A 23,282-nucleotide genomic window follows, 5' to 3' on the forward strand; every position below is an offset into this window, starting at 1 on the left:
CACGCACGCACGCACGCACAATGCTGGAGGAACTCAGCAGGTCAGGCAGCAATACTTTATAGCAATCTGAATTTACAAAGCGTCTTTATTGAGTGAAGGTATTATAGTTACAAAAGCATGAAGGACATGGATGTCGAGTTAATGATAAGGAATTTGCAGGGTTGAGCAGAAACTTGGCAGAGTTTGATCCTAGTGAAAAGTAAAATGTTTTTTTAAGGACCAAGATCAAGCATGGAAGTGAGATGCCTGCCAAAAGAAAATTGAGTTACAAATTAAGTTGAAGCTTGAGAGAAACATGCAAGGATGGAAGATGATATAACAATTACATGGGAAAAGGGTACAGAAGAAATTACTTTGATCTTGATGGACGAGAGATATTGACTGAGCTGACAAATGGTATACATTTACTCTCTTAGCGCCTGTAGTTTTTTTCCACTCCACTATCTTTGTTCTCTTGTGAGAAAGAACAGACATTGTACTCTCCAGGCATCAGTCCTGGGAATACTACTACTGTACAGACTGCATACACTGGCTTATTGGGTAGGTTTATGTGGATAAACTTTATCAGAAAGAATAAGGGAAACAATAAAAAAATAAATGGCAGAGTTGAAATTTGAGTGCATAGACACAGCGACCTTGAAATTAGAAGGGCAAACTGTGAAAGTGGTTAGAAAGCATAAAGGATACTGTGGTTCATTTACTCCCACAAAAAAAATGGTGTTGCTGGGTAGCCTATACCCAGTTTCTATGCTTTCTACTTCCAGTAGTATGCTTACCCTAATAGCACCAGAGAGGTGAGTTTGTGAACTGCCTCAATACTATACCTGAAATAAGAGCTGCCTTTCTTTTTGGACTAAGCTTCTGCGTTCCCTTTCTTTAGCATTGAAAGTTACAGGTTGAGTTTCTTCTGTGATCTCAGCAAAATAATTGATCCAGCTGTCCAAATCAGGGCCAATATCTTTGAACAGGACTTCAGCTTCGATTGCTCTCATTTCCGTAGTTCTTGAAAAGAAAGAAATTCATGTAAGCAAAGTACGTTTGTACATGTATATTTATTGAACAGCTATTGATCAATATTGGGGACACTATACAAGAGCTATACAGAGAAATGATTATGTATAGCAAGTATCACTTTGTGTCTAACCATCTGGCCACACAACATGTGGGCGCTGGGGCAAAGCTGATATTTTTGCTCTTTCTTGTCCAGTAGCATTTGAGAAGGTTGGTAAGTTTCCGCAGCACTGCTGTGTAGATCTGGCAAACTTCCCTCCCTGAAGGACTTTACTGAGTCAGATATCTTTATTCTGCAATTGGTAACTAATTTTATTCCAATTTTAATTTTACTTTCCAGAAGTTAAATTACCAATTTGCCCTGATAGGCTTCAAACTCATGTCTCCCTATCACTAATATAACCCCATCCAGACAAATCCAGTAATAGCCACTCTGTGATCAGGTGGTTAGACAGAAAGTCTGTTGTGTTGAGGCAAAACTTTTACTGTCGGCCCTCCGTATCCAGGGGGGTTTGGTTCCGGGACCCCCGCGGATACCAAATTCTGCAAGTGCTCAAGTCTCTCATATAAAATGGCGTTGTATTTGCATATAACCTATGCACATCCTCCCGTATACTTTAAATCATCTTTAGATTACTTATAATACCTAATACAATGTAAATGCTATGTAAATAGTTGTTATACTGTATTGTTTAGGGAATAATGACAAGAAAAAATAGTCTGTACATGCTCAAACAACGAGTGCTGGAGAGAGAACTAACAAGTCTTTTTTCCGATCCTGATCCACAGTTGGTTGAATCTGCGGATGCGGAACCTGTGGCTACGGAGGGCCAACTGTACATTTCTTTCAAGACAACTAATAGTTTTTATGCTCAGAAAGGTACAATTTAAAGCATAATCAAGGTACCAAGAATAAGACCTTAGCCTCCAGATACTATCCCCTGAATCTTCATGTATAGTCCTGGGACGGAATCAGCATATTCTCCAATGTCCAGTTCAGCATAATGTAAAACATTGGAGCTTTATACTACCAACACTGGATGCGAGTATCATGCAAAAAGTGATTACCATGTGAACCTCTAATTGAAGCAGAATTACTAGCTCCGAACCTAAACCTAACCATGCTTTTCAAAGAATGAGACACAAGATTTATGTGCTTGCTGGTACAAAATGACCTGTCTCAGTCTCAGAGATTTTATCATTACAAATTACTTTGAAATACTGTATAACATAATGGAAATGGTGCAATTGCTCCATCATACATAACGTAGAGATGTTTTTGCAATGACTTCTTTTTATCAACTCAGCAACATAGATATATTAGCAGAGGAGGCTGCAGAGCTGATGGAAGACAAATGGTTGTAATTCATTGTCTTATTTGGGAGTGAAGAGCTTCTTGGACTGAATTTCTTGGCTGTATCTATCCAAAGGCTTATCACACTTAGCCTTACTGTCAGAGCCAGCTAATACAATCTACTGATGTTTGCTCTTCAACTTGCTTCCCAATCTCAATGATTAATTATTGTTTTCCACCAGTAGTTTAAAGTGTATGGATCGGTAGCTCAATTAACTCGGAAAAGCAAACCACAGGGTCCTGGGTCAAATAATGTCTTGCGAGCTGATCTTCACTGAGTACAAGTTGTAATTGACAGGATTCACACAAGGAAGGGGAGAAGTGGTTTACTTCCATTGCTGCCTCAAACCCTTTACTGGGCAGGTAATACGTAGAGACAATAGATGAAGATGGAAAATAATTGAGTAAATGAGGCTAGAGAACCTATTTGTCTTGTTGTGGCATTTAAAAGATCAAAGTTGATTTTCTATCTCAATACCTTTTTCCCTTTCTATCTCCATATCACCTGATTGCCATGATATTCAGCTTTGGGCTCTCCTATTCAACAACACGATTAATTGGCTGGCATACACACACGAGGTGGGTCTGTTTAGAAAAAACACTGGGAAGCAGACAGTATCTACGGATCCCTCTATATCTCAACATCAGTCAGCAACTTTGGAGAATATTTGAGAAGGATAAATCAAAGCTGGGAGAAATGTGATTGGCCGAACAATGTGCTCACCTGTTGTTGATATTCTGTGGAGCTTTTAAACCTAAAACTGAATTCAGAGACTGTTCGTGTCTTCCTTCTTTTAGAGCAGTTGTTTGTACCTGTTCTTTTAATAGTAAAAGATGAACAAATTAATGAATAAATCAAACGGGGAGCTTTCATTTTCCTTTAAACAATTGCCATAACTCAACAAATGGGATTTGCACATAGATCCTATATCCTATATAAATAGGATATATATTTATCCTATATTTATATCCTATAAAGTTCTGATAACTACCACAAGAAGGATGATCTAAGGTCTACTGCCTTCCAAATCACTCAGAAAACCAGAATCCTTTTGAAACTGCTCCAAAAGGTGAGAAAGGGAAATATACTGTCAACCTTATGACTAATTCAAGGAAGATGCTGGGGAAACTCAATAGCAATGTCTGCTGGGAAGAAAGACTATTAGGAGCTTTCTATTTCCCAGACCATATGCACAAGTTATTCTATTAGGCCTTGTGCATCTCCATAGTCTTGCTCTTCTCCAAGAATTATGCTGGTCCTTGCTACTCACTCCCAAGGCCATCAGAATCAGAATCAAGTTTATTATCACTGGCATGTGTCATGAAATTTGTTAACTTAGCAACAGCAGTTCAATGCAATACATAGTGTAGGAGGAGGAAAAATAATAAGTAAATCAATTACAGTATATGTATATTTAGACTAAAAATTGTGCAAAAACAGAATATATATTAAAAAAGTGAGGTAGTGTTCAAGGGTTCAATGTCCATTTAGGAATCAGATGGCAGAGGGGAAGAAGCTGTTCCTGAATTGCTAAGTGTGTGCCTTCAGGCTTCTGTACCTCCTACCTGATGGAACAGTGGGAAAAGGACATGCCCTGGGTGCTGGAGGTCCTTAATATGGGTGTTGCCTTTCTGAGGCACCACTCCTTGAAGATGTCCTGGGTACTTTGTGGGCTAGTACCCAAGATGGAGCTGAGTAAATTTACAACCCTCTGCAGCTTCTTTCGGTCCTGTGCGGTAGCCCCCCCCCCCCCCCCCCCATACCAGACAGTGATGCACCCTGCTGTGCTTTTCCTGTTCTTGTGCAGAATTTGGCTGCTGCAATGCACAGTGAAGTTGCTGGTGGATCATGCTGCCACTGTGCTCACCTACACTGTCAGCCAGCAGCTAAGTCTTCTTATTTAGCTCAAAGTATATATTTTTTCTTCTGTTGAGTTTGAGTTCTCATCACCAATTCATGAGTTCTAATTGTAATAGTATGCAGTGCCAAGAATATAATCAATCTCTATGAGACACCAGCATTTACTGTGAATGCTGTATTCCCCTCTATCCAAATATACTGCATGTGTATTCTACAGTCTCAATCATTTTGTGATTTTCACAAATGTCATAGTGACTGACAACTGTTGTTTCAAAGTTATTATAAAATAATAAATTCCAGCCATCTTCTCTTCACAGTTCTAATTGTTCATCACCTCAGGGCATCATCATGGTAGGCTTCTTCCTGACTGCAGGCCTCTCACATTTGATGGGAACTTTTCACAAAGATCCACAGTCATAGACTCCAGTATGTCTTCCACTCAGACATTCAGGCCGTCGGCTAAGAAGAAGTCCTACCAAGTCCAGCCATCACATTCAGTAGGGATCCTGCCATTTTGATTCAGTTTCAGCCTCACATGAGGACTTCCCACTAATGTAAATGTCAACATTATACAGCTATTATCACTTCCTCTGAAGTACTTCCAAAGTGACAGGGTGAAGATAAAGCTATTGGAACATTCTACTTCACGTTCAAAGTTGAAGTTCAAATTCAAGTTTGTCATTCAATCATGCACATGAACGCCAAATGAAACAGCATTCCTCTGGGTCCAAGGTGTAAAACACAGTCCAGACAGTCACACACAACACATAGAGCACATATAGTTACAATAGCAGAAAACCATAGTTATAAAACCAAATCTATCTATATCTATATAGCCCATGTCCCTGAGTGTCATGGCCTGAAGACTGATGGTGCAGCAGTTCCCATCATGCCCTGATGCAGTTGCAGATGAACACAATCCAGCTTGTCTTCTACCGAGCAAACACCGGGGCCACCCCCAGCCTAGCTCGTATTCCAGCTCTCTCCCTCACTGGCTTGGATGTCTCCTTCCCTGGGTGCTGCATCAAGTGACCCCACAGCGCAAGAACTTAGTCCGCACAACAATGGAGGCCATGGAGCTCTCCCACCGTCAGTCTCCCCAGTGAACCAGACTTGCAGTATTCTATGTTACTAATTCCAGAGTCTTGCAATCACAAGGAAAGTGACCAAGCCAATCACTTGCACCATTTTTTGAACTGCAAACCAAAAGCACTGCACTTGAATACTGATCAGCCGAATAACGAACTTCCTCAAATCCACGCTCACTCTCTGATATATTGTTACTCATTCTTGTGCTTCCAGTATATCCAACAACTTCAGGGACAAGTGCAGGAATTTAAATTTAACTATTTGAGAATAGATTCTTTTAACAGAAGAATGCAATCCAATGCAGATAATCTTTAATGGTGACCCTCCCTCTCATTATAAAAGGAGACAGAAAGTTTTGGAATAAATCTAACTAATGTATCTTCACTATTGTCTTTTATTTTATCTCTCTGGTAGAAAGAGAGAGAGACAAGACAGATTCACATCCAGATTCAAATTCAGATTCATTTATTTATCATGTGTATATCAAAATATACAGTGAAATGCATTGTTTGTGTTAACAAACAACACAACAGCAACAGCAAAACAAGCCCCTTTCCTCCCTCCCACCTACCACTCACATACACAGGCAAGCCTCCAGCTCAGGACAGGCTACATCCTTCCTCTAGCCCAGACTCACAGACTTGCAAATATCAGGTCTTAGATTTCCAGACGTGCCAATCCAGAGGCTTTGCTAAAGGCTTTCAACTTCTGGACTCGCCAACTTTGGTCTTTGACCTTCAGGCTTCAAATTTCATTATCAACCCCAGGGCTTGCCAGCGACTGGACTATGAACTATGGGCTTCAAACTAGAGGATCCCCACTATGTTGATGAGGACTCACCAGCTTATTGGGGGTCTTCCCTGGCTTGGATTCAGACTCATAGACATCAGGCACCAACTTCCACACATTCTAATTCAGGGGCTTCGACCACTGAGCCTTGACTTTTGGACTATTGGGCCAATGGGCTTCAGCCTTCAGTTTCAACTCCAGAATTTGCAATCACAGGAATTTGAACTCCAGACTCACACAGACCTCTGACTCTGGGACGTGCTGACCTGTGTATGTTACCGGCCCTCATGCCTCCTGCCTGCACAGAACTTTGATCCTGGGTTTTGTTTTGTCAACCTGGGGGCAGTGGGGGGGACTCGCCAACTGGGATAGGTCACCAGCTCTTGCCCACAGGATCTGGCATCCAAAGGTCTTTATCCTCAGTGCCTGTCAAACCAACACTTGTCCATAGTGATCACTGACCATCTACCACAGAGCTCTCTGACCTGGGCTCCGGCCCCTGTCCCTGACTCTTCATTTATTGCCACTGACCTATAACTCCCCTCATCCCTGTCCTTGCTAACCTGTCCCCTAACTCTCCATACTTCCCCCAAAACCATCCCTACAAACCAAAAAATCAATTAAATCTGGTCCATGACTGACTTGTTTTTAAAAAAAGTTTGCAGGGGTAGTTTTGATCTCTGCCTATCCCTATTGTAGAGACACATGCCGAGAGGGACCTGTCCTATGTTTCCATCAATATTAAGCACTTATGGGTGCAGTTAGGTTTATGGAGGACACAAGAAATGTTTAGGCAAGAGGAGTGATAGTAAGGAGAAGATTTAGAAATATACACAGAATACAATTTAGTACTGTATTACTGTTCTGATTGAGTGTATTTAACAATTGCCAGTAATTATTCCATCATGGAATGTTGTTACTACACAGTGTTTGGCTTGAATGTAAAATTAGTTTGCAAAGTTAAAGCTAACTTTAAAAACCCCACTTAATACTATCACTTGATACTATACCTTTCTCGTACATTGACAGAAACTCTTTCGAAGGAAACACGTTTGTGTAAATTTCCTCAAAGAATTTTGGGATTGTCTGTGTGAAAAATGAGAAGTCAACTTTACTGCGGATGAATTCTTCAACTGGCTGAAGCAAGTCCAGCAGATTCTGTAAAAATGTCCTGATTTCTGCAATTAAAACAAAATGAGTGAGCAAAACTTTAAACTTTTCCCTCCGCTAGTGTTCAGTGATGTAAAATACTTACACAGATGTGGTCACTGCTGGTTGGAAGCTACGACTATTGACCAAGTGGAAGCAATATTTCTAGAAATACTCTGTATAATCTAATACTAATAGTTCAATGCTCTAACAGAAGATATGTTACCAATTATCATGCTGACAAAGCTAACTGATGCTCTTTAACAAAGGACTGTAAGTCTAGCAGTGATTTGTGATTGTATTAATTGGCAAATATATCATAATACAACCAGAGATAATTGGGATGCCTTCTAATCTGCATAGGGCCATGGTCATCTATTAGACCCTCACTTGATTCAAGTGACAGTAAGATTCTAGGCTTTTGTTACAATTTATCAGGGTATAAATTCATAATCTATACATCTTATATCTAATTAATATTTAGATTATAAAATGACCTGACCCAGCGTATACGATATTCTCTCAACTAGATATTGCAGCTTTGGAGTGCTCTCTTTTCGAAGGTGTGTTGTAACAGTTTGTTGTACAAGAATACCCAGGAAATGTTGAGATGCTTTCTTTTCACAGGCAGGAATGTATTTCCAGAGTGAGGGAATGGAAGTCATTTTTTCTCCTTCTCACTATGGTCCTATGACCCTACAGGGGAAATTTTAGGCCTTCCATGTGATTAAGTTGGATATGGCAATGCAAAGCATCTTCCTGATACTGGAGATGCGGAGTTTAAGCCAAATATAGATAAGATTTTTTAAAGAAACAATAGTCTTTGATAGAGTGAATTTTATAAAAGACTATTATAGGAATATGTGACAGAACTACGTTTTCCTTTATCTTGCCCTTTGTGTTATTTTAAGGACATATATTTATCTGCAATGCCTTTTACAGTTATCTGGTTGAGTGGAATCCATTGGACTACAACTGGATAATAAAATCGTGCAGGTTCCATCAAGGGAGGATGGTTAATTGACCATCCTGAGAAGCTAAACGATGACCCTAAAACATCCGACAATATTCAGGGTTATAGAAACAGAAAAATGGGAGCAAGAACAGGCCATTTGGTCCTTTAAGCCTGTTCACTCATTCAATACAATCATGGCTGTTCCTTTATTTCAATACCCTATCCTCACTCTCTCCACACACCCCTTGGTCCATATGTGTCTGTAGTTACATTACGGACATTTAAAAACGTCTTAGATAGCCACATGGGTGATGGAAAACTGGAGAGCTGTGTAGGAGGGAAGGGTTAGATGGAAAGGTCAGCATAGAAACATGGGCTGAAGGGCCTTACTGTGCTGTAGTATTCTGTGCTCTAATTCTATCTCTTAAACATATTTAGCAACCTGGCACCACAGCCCTCCACAGTTCTCCATCTTCTGTGAAGAAATTCCTCTTCATCACAGCTTTAAATATCTTAGCCTGTATCCTCTGACTGGTTCTAGAATCCTTTATCTTGGGTTAATGCTCTTTGTAAGGACTGATCAAGTCCCCAGCTCCAATCACTTACCCCCTGAGCAACAAACGCCACAGATCCACATAATTGAAAATCTGCCTACTTTCATTTTCTCAGCTCTCCTCATTGCAAATGAATCCCATTGTGAAAATTACAATTCAGAAAGGAAAACTTACCACATTTCTTCATTCTCGTTTTGCACCTCTCCTCAATGCATTGACTGTAGGCTGCTGCTTCCAGCAATGGTGGACATAACCTGCTGTAGTATGCACAGAGTTGAGCAATCTCGGTCTTTCGCTGCACGTCTTGCATCAGTGAGAGCTTGTGAAAGTCAAAGCAAGTTGGCTCGCGACTACCGGGGGATTCTGCAAAGACACCATTTAAGACATAGGTTACTGAAAGAGGACCAGGTGTATCGCTCTGAATCTGTCACATCCTCCAAATATCAATGATTAGTTCCTCAGGAATTTTTATTTGATATTAATCAGTATTATGAATCAGCATAGAATTAATTTTTAGTTACTCATTTCTAAGATTATAAAGCCAAAATTAGAAAAATTTAATTGAGTTTACATTTTCATAGTAAAATCACTAGGGCAAAGTTCATTTTTAAATATTTTTATAGTTTACAGTATATGTATGCAGAAATGTACAAGAATTATAAATTGCTGTGAAGTGCACTGTGACACGTGCAAAGTTAGATTCAACGATTGGCCTCTGATGCTCCCAGCTGGTATAAGGTTCAAGGTTTTCTGTTTATGAGTTCTGTGGATTGCTTAAGCTTGATTTTCTGTTAACAGGCAAGAGAGCTTCATTGCCTCCAGCTCTGATATTGTACTCATGCACTACAATTTTCCTGAAAAACATAGAAATGTATAGAAGACTTACATGGCCAGTAAATCAAAGCCTACAGGGCTGTCTGCTTCATCATTCAATGCTGCCTAGGTTGAACACATAACAAAATGGAAAAGCCATACAACTGGTTAGAATCAGAGATTCCACTGAGCTTCAATAAGGTTGTTGAACCAACCAGGACCCTGTTGCATTCTTTCTTACAGTTCACTACCTGGGATTACTAAACACTGTCATCTTCTCTGGATTGTCATATATGTAACATAAACACAAACTGAAAATGTAATTCTTATAAACATACAATAACCTTCTGGGCACAATGATTGTCTTTCTCACCCTTTTCAACATTGGACAACATGTCTACATATTCTGACGCAAGAAAACCAAAGTTTGCATCCACATAGTTCCCCTGCCCTCCACCACCACCTCTCTCCCCTGCCATTACAATTCCATAGGGTCCAGGCTTGGCCTCTCCTCATTTTAATAGTACTTATAGAAGGAATTCCAGCCCATGTTCTCGGATGGGTGAATCCAATTGAAAATAAGACCTGAAGGACAGTAGTCTGAATCTGTCTCATTCACAGAAACAATTCTGACAGCCCATAGACATTATGTAGATCAGTTAACCAAGACTCTCTACCAACACATTCACTGGAAACATTTTATTCATATCTTGGAAGAGAGTGAGAGTCTCTATACAGATTACAACACTATAAAGTATTTACTTTTCATTTCGCTGTTAATCCAGTTTATCAAACTTGGTACCCTGGTATAAACCCCTGGTTTGCCACGTTGGCCGCAGCCATCCCCCCATGAAGTAATTCCATACAGATAATACTTTTTTGATGCAGGATCCATGCAAGTCAATGGTCCTCCAGAGTCTCCCTATAAAATAAGAAGATAACATATATCATTCAATACTGACACTTTACATATTTACTTCTACCAATTTTTGTCTTCTTTTTTGAAGGTACTGTATTGTTCTCCAGAATCCATTGTTACCGTATCATGCACAGTACAGCCCTGATAGTAAGAGTGTACAAGCTACTTGTCTACCTGATGTATTGCAGGAAGGAGGACCATGCCTTGGCTAATCCCCATGCTGATGTTCAAGCTATGGGGCAGTAACAAGGAGTCCAAACTTCTTACAGCCAGATTTGTTGAAGTCAGCCGAAACAGTGCAACCACTAACTGGCTGTGGTTGGCTAACTCAGCAAAGAACTAGAATCAGCTATGGGACCTTTCTACTCATCTGGCTACCAAACCATCGGGGTGACTGGAACAAACATAAGCATTACAATTTCTCACTGCAACAATAATATTCATCTGCGAAAATCCATCTAAAGTGTATTTATGTTTGTGTCCTGTTTACATCGACTCCTTTTTCAAAAAGTTGGAAATATTTTGAGCTAAATATGATGTGCCATTCAAGCAGAAACAGTAGATATAATAGCAAAAATTGAAACTGGGGCAAATTTTGTGATCCGCTGCTTATGAACCCAAGTTTTGTTTGTTAAAGTCCACAGTGGGCAGTTGGATATGGAAATCACCCAGTGGCTTTCGTAACAGAATTATATCCACACTCATTACCTTAAATCAGACCTAAGACAACATCGTTATCCTTCAAGTCACATACTTACATACCATACTTGTCACATTTCCCCTACCATAGCATTGTTAAATGTGTGGAGTGTCCACTTTACATAACCATGAACACACTAATCACTAAACACTGCATAAGATGGTTAGATAAAACACCCTTGCAAAAGTCCTGCAAGCTCTGAACAGGTCAAGAAGCATCTGATGAGAGAGAAAGAGAGTTAACATTGTGGGTTGATGTCCTTTCATGAGAATTGGGAAAAGGATGAGGGATGGACGAAACAAAAGGGAATGAGTGTGATAGGATGGAGACCAGAAGAGAATGAATGATGCAAATGACAGGGCTGCTGGGCTGCTGGCTGTTAGAAGGTAGTAATGTAAGACTGGGAGAAAGTGTAAACAGGAGAGGAATGATATTTGAAATACCAGAAAAGGAGAGAGAGGAAAGGGTAATTAGAATTGAAAAGTTAACACTGATTGCCTGGTCCATTTTATGTATTTAATCCAGTGTTGACAAAGTTCTCTCCTCTCCACTGGGGTGACAGCAATGTAGTTTGGTCCACATGGGTATCGTTCAGTTGTCAGTTCATTCCACTTTGACCTCTCTGCCTTCCTACTCTGTCCCCATAAAGCAACTCCCTTATGACTTGGCACATTGAACTCAACAATCAGTGCTGTAGTTCATATATTCAAAATTCTTCTTTCTCTTCTAATATTTTGGATTTTGGCCATCTCCCTGTCACACTTTCCCCAGGTATGACTTGATATTCAGTAGCATTTACTCACTACATTCATCCAGCACCACTTTTTCATTTCCTGTCAGAGTCACTTTAAATTCAGACACTCCGCACCTAAGATCACTGTATTGCCATACAGTCTACATATATAAGCTTATCTTATGTATATATGGCCACACTTAACAGTTACTTGTATATTGTGTTTTATAGGGTTGCTTTTATATTTATATTCTTCTGTCTTTTTGCTTGTTGTGTTTTTCTATGTTGCATCTGATCTGGAATAACAATCACTTTTTTCTCCTTTACACTCATGTACAGAGAGAAACAATAAACAGTCTTGACTCTTGAAACTTGTGTTATCCACTCTCACTCAGTCTTCTCCCTCTCATAGAGCTTCCCTCTTGTACTCTCCACCCCTCCCCAGTTCATCTGTAAACTTTAACTTGTTTTATTTCTAACTTTCCCCAGTTCTGATGGAAAGCCACCAGCCTTAAATATTAACTGTTTTTTCTGTCTCCACAACTATTGTCTAACCTTCTGAGTACCACCACATGTCAAAATCTACAGTACTTATTAAATGCTACTGACACCCAGTCTGAGACAATAGGGTGGACTAGACTGAACTTCTAACAAAGTGTTCCCACACCATTAAAACTCATGCCAAATACTGCAACTGCTACTTATATTGGATACCATATCCTGAAATATGCAATTACATGCCCAATATTTAGGAAATTTGTTGCCAGCCCAAGGATCAAACATAAAAATCATCATCACTGTATCTTGGCTTACTGTTTATTTCACATCTGTTATATGTTCCTCCATGACTTTGGTAGGTAGTAAACTAAATGCCTTGATGAACCATGATTTAGAATACCCCTTGTGGAAATTAGACAGCAACACAGAGAAAGGAAACTAAAATTCTGCTTTCAACAGTTTTAATTGTCTCTTCCCAGGCGATGCAAAATAACAAAATATCCTGTGAGTTACACCGAACTGCCACGTTAACTGGCAGTCAAGCCTTAACTGTTGAGTGGTAGCTTGCAGCTGACCAACCCCAGAAAATATCTGATCTCTTTATTTTGTTCTATTGGTATTAGATAGACTGCCCAGATTCAGTATGTCAAATATCTTTTTTAACTCAACCAGAAAAATGAACATTTGAATAGGCATTTCTGAAATTTGAGAAATATTACAAATAACCACACATTCTATCAAAAGCTGTTAAGAGATCTGTATTTGCTTTAAATGACTTGGACTCCACCGTTGATATTTCATCCAGATAAAACATATACAGGATTGTGTACAAAGGCAGGGTTCGCCATATTATGTGCAAGGGAAGCCTCATTTACTGGAAAATATATCAGGAAAAATTGGTAAGTATACCCACTGGAGTATGTATTTTATCTGGATCAGATAACAAAGTTGGGGGCCAAACTAGTTAAAAGAAGGAAGAATCTTTCATGGGTTTTGCCCGAATGTGTGCTGATTTGTAATATTATTTTCCATTCATTCATTAATCATGCAGAACCCTTGACTTACTGATGTGTTTTCCCAGTGATCAAAGCCAAAGGCATTATTTCATAATATCAACCTTATTTTATTAACCTTGTACATTCTGCTTCAAGGAGAAAGAAACCATTAAACCTGGAGTCAAGTGGGAATTCTTCTCCTCATGGATTATCAGAAAATCACAAATCTTATCCTACTGGTACTACATGAACTTCCCAGTGTCAGGAGGACAAATCTCTTGAGACCAGAACTAGAGGTCATAGTTTAGGGTGAAAGGTAAACTATTTAAGGAGAATTGGTGGTGGTGGGGGGGGGGGGTGGATTTACTTCACTAAGAGGGTGGTGCAACTGTAGAATGAGCTGCCAGAGGAACTGGTAGATGAGGGTTCAGCTGTAACATTTAAGAGAGGTTTAGATAGCTAAGATGAGTTGGCATGGAGGCCTATGGTCCGGGTGCAGGCAGATCAGACTAGACAAAAAAACTGGGCCAACACAGACTAGAGGGGCAAAAGGGCCTTATTCTGCAGACTCTTTAAGGTTCAGATTCTGAGACAGCTACAAATACAATTATAGCTGATTGCTTTGTTTGTAGCTTTTCTGAGATCTTACCTGGCAGGAGTCAACATTGCCAGTTAGGTAACCAGCACAGAACATTTGAGTGGTAATTAGATCCTTTCCCAGTGCAGTTTTACACGTGCTCTGTGCCAGCAAAGGTACTTTTGCCTCTATTAGTACATCTGCAGATGGACCATCTATTTAGATGAATAAAAGAGAATTACCAGTCGACATCTTACAATTTACATTATTACAGATACAATATTCTTCCTGCAATTCATGGCATTTTTCATTTAGTTTCTGGAGAGCTGGTGATACCAAAATTGATATTTTTGTGTGTAAGAATTCCAATTAAAACAAAAAATGTTGCCAATAAGAATGAAGGGGAGAATGGGAATTGAATGCTGGACTTGACACATCAAACTGGAAGCACAGAAAGTATGTCAGATGGGACAGATTCACTGTGTCTGTTTGAGTACTCCTCCCCCAGCACCATGACATAACAAATAATTCCTTTCTGCACTTAAACAGCAAGAAATGGAAGTGGGTAGAGCAGCAACAGATGAAGATTAACCGGGAAGTGCTGTGCAAAGAAACCAAAGTGAGCATCGCTGGTAGCAGATGACCGGCTGCTGAAAAATCCGAAAAAATTCCAAACAATTGTAGAATATTAATAGTATTTATCTTAACCACCACAGATGTTAAATTAATTAACCTGAGTTAGCTAATTTATCTGACTTATCTCCATATCCCAATTTGAAATTAATTACCATACGTCCAATCTCAGTAAAACTATGAAATACAACAGTTTGCAATTTACTATGTAATTTATGTCTATTATTCACTAGCTGTTTACTTAATCAGAACCAATGAACCAGATACTTTGAAAAAAGACCATTTTCTGCCTCATTTTCCATGTTTGATTTTTTTTAAAATCACTTTCTTTTATTTACTGCTATTTGTGTCTTACTACTTCTTTTACATTTAATTTTTCTTCTCTATTTTAATCTACTTTTATTTGTGACTTAATTGCCAAATTAGATCATTTATGAAATTTTGCTGCTGCAGCAGTCTGCTGGGAGAACTTTGTGGGTCAGTAGGAGGAAAGACGTTCTTGATGTTTCAGGTCAAAACACTACATCATTTGCCGCAGCCTCTTTTTAACCACTGGATAGTGATATCCAGAGCTTTCACTATATGATCTCAACAGGTAGCTAATTTTACTTTGCAGCTATAATCTATTCTCTTACAATAATTGTGCTTGAATTCGCTGATGACTTTCTGCTGTAAGCTTGTGAAAATACCTAAATCTGTCTGCAATCAAAAAGATTTTATCTCTGTTTTTAAATAATTTAATTTCATTCCAAAATGCTGGAATTCCAAAATTCTTTAATCAATAGATAATGTAATTGTGATTCAGGATGCCCTTGCTACTCAGAACAACCAGAACTGTGATTACATTTCTCAGAATTTTGTCTAGTTTAAGTGAACTTAAGAACTGCTCAGAAGAGAATATTTCACATATCTCAGTAAAGACGTGGAGTGTTTAATACTGAATTATCTATCCAAAAGAATTTCCAATCTAAACTTCAAACTGTAACTTGTAAGAAGTTAGTAGGTGAACACATTTGATCTTGGAAGTAGGTTTTAAGGAGCATCTTAAATCAGGAAGGGAAACAGAGAGAAATAAATCAACTTATGGAAGTAACTTCAAAGGTAATTTCCTGGCTAGATAATACAGAGGCAGAATGATTAAAAGGAGGCAGAAGTGACAGGCCAAAATTCACGTTGTGCAGATATATTGAGTGAGACAAGAACTAAAGGTCATGGATTAAAGGTGAAAGGTGAAATTTTTAGGGGAAACTTTTTCACTCAGAGGATGGTGAGGGTGTGGAATGAGCTTCCAGCAGAAGTAGTGGATGCAGGTTCAATTTCAATATTTAAGAGGTTGGCACATGGATGTGTACCAATATGGGTATGGGTATGGGGGTGCAAGTTGATGGAACTAGGCAGAATAATATAATAATAATAATATAAAAATAATAATATTTTGGCATGGACTAGATGGGCTGAAGGACCTGTTTCTGTACTGTAGTATTGTAGGATTCTATGACTGAAGGAAGTCAGAGAAATTAGATGGAGCAAGACAAAGAGAAGGTTTTGGAAACTTAGGTAAGAATCTTTATAGGGAGCCATTGTGGGACAGGGGTCTTTGCAATAGTTTATTAGGGCTGAGAGGTGAGAAACAGGACAGAATAGTACTAAAATTGTCAATGTAGGCAAGAGGTAACAAAGGCATAAATGAAAATTTCAGCAAGTGTGGATCAGGCTCATGTCACAAAGATAGAGGATACGTTAATTGTACAAAATTTCAGAAGGAAAGGGAGGTGGTTTTATCATGTTCCACATAATTTGAAGTTAACAGGACTGCATTAATAGACAGGTCATTATTGGGCTGAACAATATTTTGTGTAGAAGAGGTTAATTTCCAAAACGGAATTCATCAACATTTTTCTTGGATAGCCCAGGTTCTCATTTTTGCGGTAACACATTTGCAATTAATTTAAAAGCAATATAACTGTCATTTGATCGTATTTAACTTCCTCACCTTCATACATTGAACCCCAACCTGCAATGTAACACATTGTTCCAGCAGGAAGCTCTTCAATATTTTCTGGCAGACACACAAAGTTCAAATGCTCTGAAATGGCTATAGGAGCTGTCAGTTCCAGGAGCGCAATGTCATTATTGAATGTTCTTTCATTAAACTGGAATAAACAAATATTTAACTTTCAGATATTTTAAGATCCATACATACTTCTGCTGCTACTCAAATTGAATTCAAATATTTCTCACCAAGACAGAATATGACCTGCTTGTTTGTCTTCTGAATGAAGCCTAATGTATTTGGCTATACGTAGAAAAATAAAGGTGTAACATTTTTCTAGTTTGCGTTAAATGATGTTATATAATAGCCACTGAACACCACATAATGGCAATGCGTGACTAATACTGTGGAAACATAACTCACTGACCATTTTATTAGGTGCCTCCTTTACATAATAAAGTGGCCACTAAGTATTTACTTGGGATCTTCTGCCACTGTAACCCATCCACTTCAAGGTATGATGTGTTGTGCATTCAGAGATACTCTTCTGTACACCACTGTCTGAGTTACTGTCACCTTCCTGTCAGCTTGAACCAGTCTGGCCATTCTCCTCTGACCTCTCTCATTAACACTGACAGAACTGCCACTCACTGGATCATTTTTGTTACTCACACCATTCTCTGTAGCCCCTAGAGACCGTTGTGTGTGAAAATCCCTGAAGATCAGCAGTTTCTGAGATACTTAAACCACCCCATTTGGCACCAATAGTCATTCCATGGTCAAAGTCCCTTAGATCACATTTTTTCTCTAATTTGATGTTTGGTCTGAACAACCACTGAACCTCTTGAACATGTCCACATGCTTTTATGCATTGAGTTGCTGCCAGATCGTTGACTGTTTTGATATTTGAATTAAAGAGCAGATGTACAGGTATACTTAATAAAGTGGCCACTGAGTGTATACTGCCTGATCTGCCTTGAATGACAACTCATATTAGGGTGTTAAGTATCAATAAATATATAGAGATGCACAGGACAGGAAAGAAAACATTGATTTTTAACAGGAAATTTCCATCATTACCTGCCAGGAAAATTGTCACTGCCAAATATACTGCCAAGTTATCATAAATGTACATATTTACTGTCATACAAACAAAAGCTAAAATCCTTTCTTAATCCTTTTATCCATCTCTTTGTTTTGTTTTCCTATAAGATGAACTATAAGAACATGTGAAGTAGAAAATGATGAGACCACATTGCTCATTGTACCTGACCTACCATTATGTAAGATCATGCATGATCTTCTATCTTGGTGCCACTTTCCTGCATCTCACTGACCCAATATCTCTTGATTTTATTAATATCTAAAAATCTATTCATCTCCTTTAAGAAGCAGCCAGGCCTCAAGTGCCCACTTAAAAAGAGAATTCTGCAGATGTGTGAATGCAGAGATTTCTTCTCATCTTTATTTTACTTCTGAATCCACCATAGAATAATAACTATAGAATCAACAAGAGATCGCACCAACTTGGATGTTCAACTAGTTTGCAAAAGACAACAACTGTGAAATACAAAAAGAAAGAAATAATAATAATAATAATAATAATAATAATAATAATAATAATAATAATAAATAAATAAATAAATAAATAATAAATATTGAGAACACAAAATGAAGAGTCCTTGAAAGTGAATCCATAGGTTGTGGGAACATTTCAGTGATGGGGCAAGTGAAGTTGAGTGAACTTTTCCCCTTTAGTTCAAGAGCCTGATGGTTGAGGGGTAATATCTGTTCCTGGACCTGGTGGTATGAGTCCTAAGGCTCCTGAACCTTCTTCCTGATGGCAGCAGCAAGAGGAGAGCATGGCCTAGGTGGTGGGAGTCCCTGATGATCGATGCTGCTTTCCTGCGACAGTGCTCCTTGTAGGTGTGGTCGATGGTAGGGAGATCTTTACCTGTGATGGACTGGCCATATCCATTACTTTTTGTAGGATTTCCCATTCAAGGCCATTAGAGTTTCCATACCAGGCTGTGATGCTGCTAGTCAATATATTCTCCACCACATGACTATATAAGTTTGTCAGAATTTTAGATGTCATGCCACATCTTCTCAAACTCCTAAGCAGAGGTGCTGACATGATTTATTTGTAATTGCTAGGTCAGGAGAGGTTCTTTGAAATGATAACACCGAGTAATTTAAAATTGCTGACTGATGCACCATCAATAACTCACGCCGAGACTTAGGAAGTGAGATATCGGCTTTTATTGACTGAAGGACAACACTACATCCTGGGGAAAATGAGGGAGAGCAGCAGGCCACAGTCGCCTTTATACAGGGGTCTGTGGGAGGAGCCACAGGGGTAGTCAGCAGGGTCTTGGGAGGAGCCACAGGAGCAGTCAGACAGGTATATCTAGTTCACCACATTCACCCCCCCTTTGTTTAAAAAAATTCCCAAGCATATTTACAGGTTAAGTCGATCAGGTGGTCGAATCGTTCGCTGCGATCTACGTAGCTCCGGCTGCAATTGCACAGGAGCCGGAGGTGATGACGGCACAGGTGCCGGAGGTGGTGTGTGCTCCGAAGGCGGAGAGTGGGTTAATTCTGTCCCAACAGGAGGTGTCAGGGACCCCTCGCGTGTGAGCGAGGGCCCTGGAACAGACGCATACGGAGTCTGTGTGGGGCACGGGGCGTGCGGAGTCACCTCGGGTACAGGGTGCATAGTTACCGTGGAGTGCTCGGGGTAGTGGTCTGCTGCTCCGGCGGGCGCCAGGTCGCGGACAGAGACCGTGTCCTCCCGCCCATCAGGCAAGACCACGTAGGCATACTGGGGATTAGCATGCAGGAGGTGAACCTTCTCGACCAGTGGTGAGTACTTATTACTCCTCGCATGCTTACGCAGCAGCACTGGCCCCGGGGACATCAGCCAAACTGGTAGGGTGGTCCCACTGACAGACTTCCTGGGAAAAGAGAATAAGCGTTCGTGAGGGGTGGCATTAGTGGACGTACACAACAGGGAGCGGATAGAGTGGAGTGCCTCAGGGAGGACCTCCTGCCATCGGGAGACCGGCAACCCTTGTGACTTAAGGGCTAAAAGTATGGCCTTCCACACTGTGGCATTCTCCCTCTCCACCTGGCCATTCCCCCGGGGATTATAACTCGTGGTGCGACTAGTAGCTATGCCCCTAGCAAGCAGGAACCGGCGCAACTCGTCACTCATAAAGGAGGACCCTCTATCACTGTGGACATAGCAGGGATATCCGAACAGAGTGAAGAGCTGGCGCAGGACTTTGATGACCGACGTGGTAGTAGTGTCGGGGCAGGGAACGGCAAAGGGGAATCGCGAGTACTCGTCAATAATACTGAGAAAGTAGACATTGCGGTCGGTGGAGGGAAGGGGGCCCTTAAAGTCAATACTCAGTCGCTCAAAGGGGCGGGTGGCCTTGACAAGCTGCGCAGTGTCAGGACGGTAGAAGTGCGGTTTGCACTCAGCGCAGATCTGGCAGTCCCTGGTCATCGTCCTGATGTCCTCCAGGGAGTACGGCAGGTTCCGGGCTTTAATGAAGTGATAAAACCGGGTGACCCCCGGGTGGCAAAGTTGGGCATGAAGGGCATACAGCTGGTCGAGCTGGGCACTAGCACACGGTCCCCGGGATAGGGCATCAGACGGTTCATTGAGCCTGCCAGGCCGGTACAGGATATCGTAAGTATAGGTGGAGAGTTCTATTCTCCATCGCAAAATTTTATCATTTTTGATTTTGCCCCGCTGTTGGCTGCTGAACATGAACGCAACCGAGCGCTGGTCGGTCAGCAAGGTGAACCTTCTGCCGGCGAGATAGTGCCTCCAGTGCCGAATAGCTTCCACTATGGCTTGGGCTTCTTTCTCCACCGCGGAGTGCCGAAGTTCAGAGCCTTGAAGGGTACGAGAAAAAAACGCCACTGGCCTGCCTTCTTGATTGAGGGTAGCAGCCAGCGCGACGTCAGAGGCGTCACTCTCTACTTGGAAGGGAATGGTCTCGTCTACCGCATGCATCGTTGCTTTGGCAATGTCCCCTTTAATGCAGCTGAAGGCCGCTCGGGCCTCGGCAGAGAGGGGAAAGGTGGTAGACTTGACCAGGGGGCGGGCCTTGTCTGCGTAATGGGGAACCCATTGGGCGTAATAGGAAAAAAAACCCAGGCACCGCCGGAGGGCCTTGAGAGTAGTGGGAAGAGGGAGTTCTAACAGGGGGCGCATACGGTCGGGGTCAGGGCCAATGACCCCGTTCTCCACGACATACCCAAGGATAGCGAGCCGTGTGGTTCTGAACACACACTTGTCCTTGTTATAAGTGAGGTTCAAAGCATCGGCCACCTGGAAAAAACGTTGGAGGTTGGCGTCATGGTCCGACCAGTCGCGACCACAGATGGTGATGTTATCTAGATAGGGAAATGTGGCCGTCAGTTTGTGCGTTCTGGGCGTAAAGCGGTTTCCATGTTGTAACTTTCAGTCAATAAAATTGATGCACCATCAATAACTCACGCCGAGACTTAGGAAGTGAGATATCGGCTTTTATTGACTGAAGGACAACACTACATCCTGGGGAAAATGAGGGAGAGCAGCAGGCCACAGTCGCCTTTATACAGGGGTCTGTGGGAGGAGCCACAGGGGTAGTCAGCAGGGTCTTGGGAGGAGCCACAGGAGCAGTCAGACAGGTATATCTAGTTCACCACACTGACCCTCTCCACATCTGATCTTTTGATGAGGACTGGCTCATGTACCTCAGCTTTCCTCCTCCTGAATTCAATAATCAGCTCCTTGGTCTTGCTGACATTGAGTGAGAGATTATTGCTGTGGCACCACTCAGCCAGATTGTCATTCTTCCTCCTATATGCTGATTTGTCACCACCTTTGATTCAGCCAATAGTAGTGGTGTCATCAGCAAACTTGAATATGACATTGGAGCTGAGCTTAGCCACACAGTCATAAATGTAAAGCAAGTAGACCGGGGGCTAAGTACACAACCTTGCTGTGGAAATAGACTCATCTGTGGATCTGAATAAATACACCACAGTTGTCATGGACTTTATAAAAACAGACGTAGATGAGTGTGTCCCCAAAAAATCATTCAGAATCTTCACCAACCATAAGATCTGCAATCTGCTGAGAGCCAGATCAGTAGCATTCAGGTCTGGTGACCAAGAAAGTTACAAGAGGTCCAGGTACGATCTTCAGAAAGCCATCTCACAAGCAAAATGACAATTCCAGACTGAACTTGAATCAATAAAGGTTGCTCAACGTTTGTGGCAGGGCTTGCATGTCATCATCTCTGATAAAGTTAAATCAAGTGACATAGGCAACAACAATTGAGCTCAATGCCTTCTATGCTCACTTTGACCATCAAAATGCGGAGAAACGATCATGAACTCCCACAGCCCCTGATGATCCTGTGATTTCAGTTTCTGAGGCCAGCCTTCAGGAGGGTGAACCCACGAAAAGCTTCTGACCCAGAGGGGTACCTGGCCAAGCACTAAAGACCTGTGCTGATCAACTGGCTGGAGCATTCACTCAGATCTTTAACTTCTTGCTTCAGCAGTCTGAGGTACACACCCGCTTCAAGTGAGCTTCACTTCTACCGGCGCCCAAGAAGACCTGCCTCGATGACTATCATCCAGAAGCACTTACATCTGCAGTGATGAATTGTTTTGAGAAGTTGATGATGAGGCACATCAACTCCTGCCTGAGAAGCAACTTGGATCCATTCCAATTTGCCTGCCAGCACAACAGATCCATAGCAGATGCCATCTCATTTGGTCTTCAATCAACCCTGAAACATCTGGACAGCAAAGATGCATAGACCAGGATGCTCTTTCATGACTACAGCTTGGCATTAAAATCCATCTCTGACTAAGCACTGAGCCACCAACTCCCCAACCAAACTCACCCTAATAACTTCTTCCTTGGCCCTGGTCACGTTTTATGTGTGAAGTTCTGTGAGACTTGCAGATTATGTTGTTGATTCTCGATATGATACTGGAAGAGAATGTGCTTGACAAATTCAGACAGTGTACAGTGCCATTATAATGTATTACTAGATGTCATTAACTGCAAACAGATGCCAGAAATATTGAATAAAAACAAAAACTGGTAGAAATATTCAGCGGGTCAGACGGCTTTTGTGGAGAAAGAAACCAAGTCAATCTAAAATATTAACCTTGGGGTGTGTGATGATCTGGTTAATTTGGAAAATCCTTTCTTCAGGGTCTTGTTTTCTTAAGTCATATTTGCCAATGACCACTCGCCAGTAATTTTCATTTTTGTTCCTAAGGCAAAAAGCAAACAGAAAGGCTAGCATTTTTCAGGGTTTTTCACACTGCCAATGAGATTCCATCTGAGTCTGGTAACATCACCTGAGCAGTGGTTAGCACATTAATGAGTAGACTGGCTAGGAGAATGGCTGCTGAGGTGGCCTAATCCTCTTAAGAAACCAAGCTTTTTACTTTAGGTGGCAATGGTTAAAACTGTCTCTACCATGCCTAGCTCAGTCAGATCCTCCATCAGTTAAACTTATTAAACTTAATGTTTTACTAGGTCTCAATGCTCAGTCTTATAAATAACTTGTAAATAAATAAGATTGATTTTAGCCTTTGATGCATTTTGATAACATTTTCAACAGATACCATGA

General features: G+C 40.9%; 1 protein-coding gene across 1 annotated transcript in view; it reads right to left on the reverse strand.

Annotated features, from left to right (window-relative positions):
* Window positions 1-23,282, reverse strand: part of prss56 (serine protease 56) — a 39,604-nt gene that overhangs the window by 10,719 nt on the left and 5,603 nt on the right. Inside the window, exons 6-13 of the mRNA XM_073041268.1 lie at window positions 22,812-22,920; window positions 16,624-16,783; window positions 14,070-14,212; window positions 10,338-10,497; window positions 8,937-9,125; window positions 7,115-7,282; window positions 3,090-3,183; window positions 825-1,002 (exon numbers count right to left, since the gene is read on the reverse strand). Coding sequence (XP_072897369.1) covers window positions 825-1,002; window positions 3,090-3,183; window positions 7,115-7,282; window positions 8,937-9,125; window positions 10,338-10,497; window positions 14,070-14,212; window positions 16,624-16,783; window positions 22,812-22,920 — 1,201 coding nt within the window. The remainder of the gene's footprint in view (window positions 1-824; window positions 1,003-3,089; window positions 3,184-7,114; window positions 7,283-8,936; window positions 9,126-10,337; window positions 10,498-14,069; window positions 14,213-16,623; window positions 16,784-22,811; window positions 22,921-23,282) is intronic.

This window comes from Hemitrygon akajei, chromosome 3 (assembly GCF_048418815.1).
Source record: "Hemitrygon akajei chromosome 3, sHemAka1.3, whole genome shotgun sequence".
Lineage (NCBI taxonomy): Eukaryota > Metazoa > Chordata > Chondrichthyes > Myliobatiformes > Dasyatidae > Hemitrygon > Hemitrygon akajei.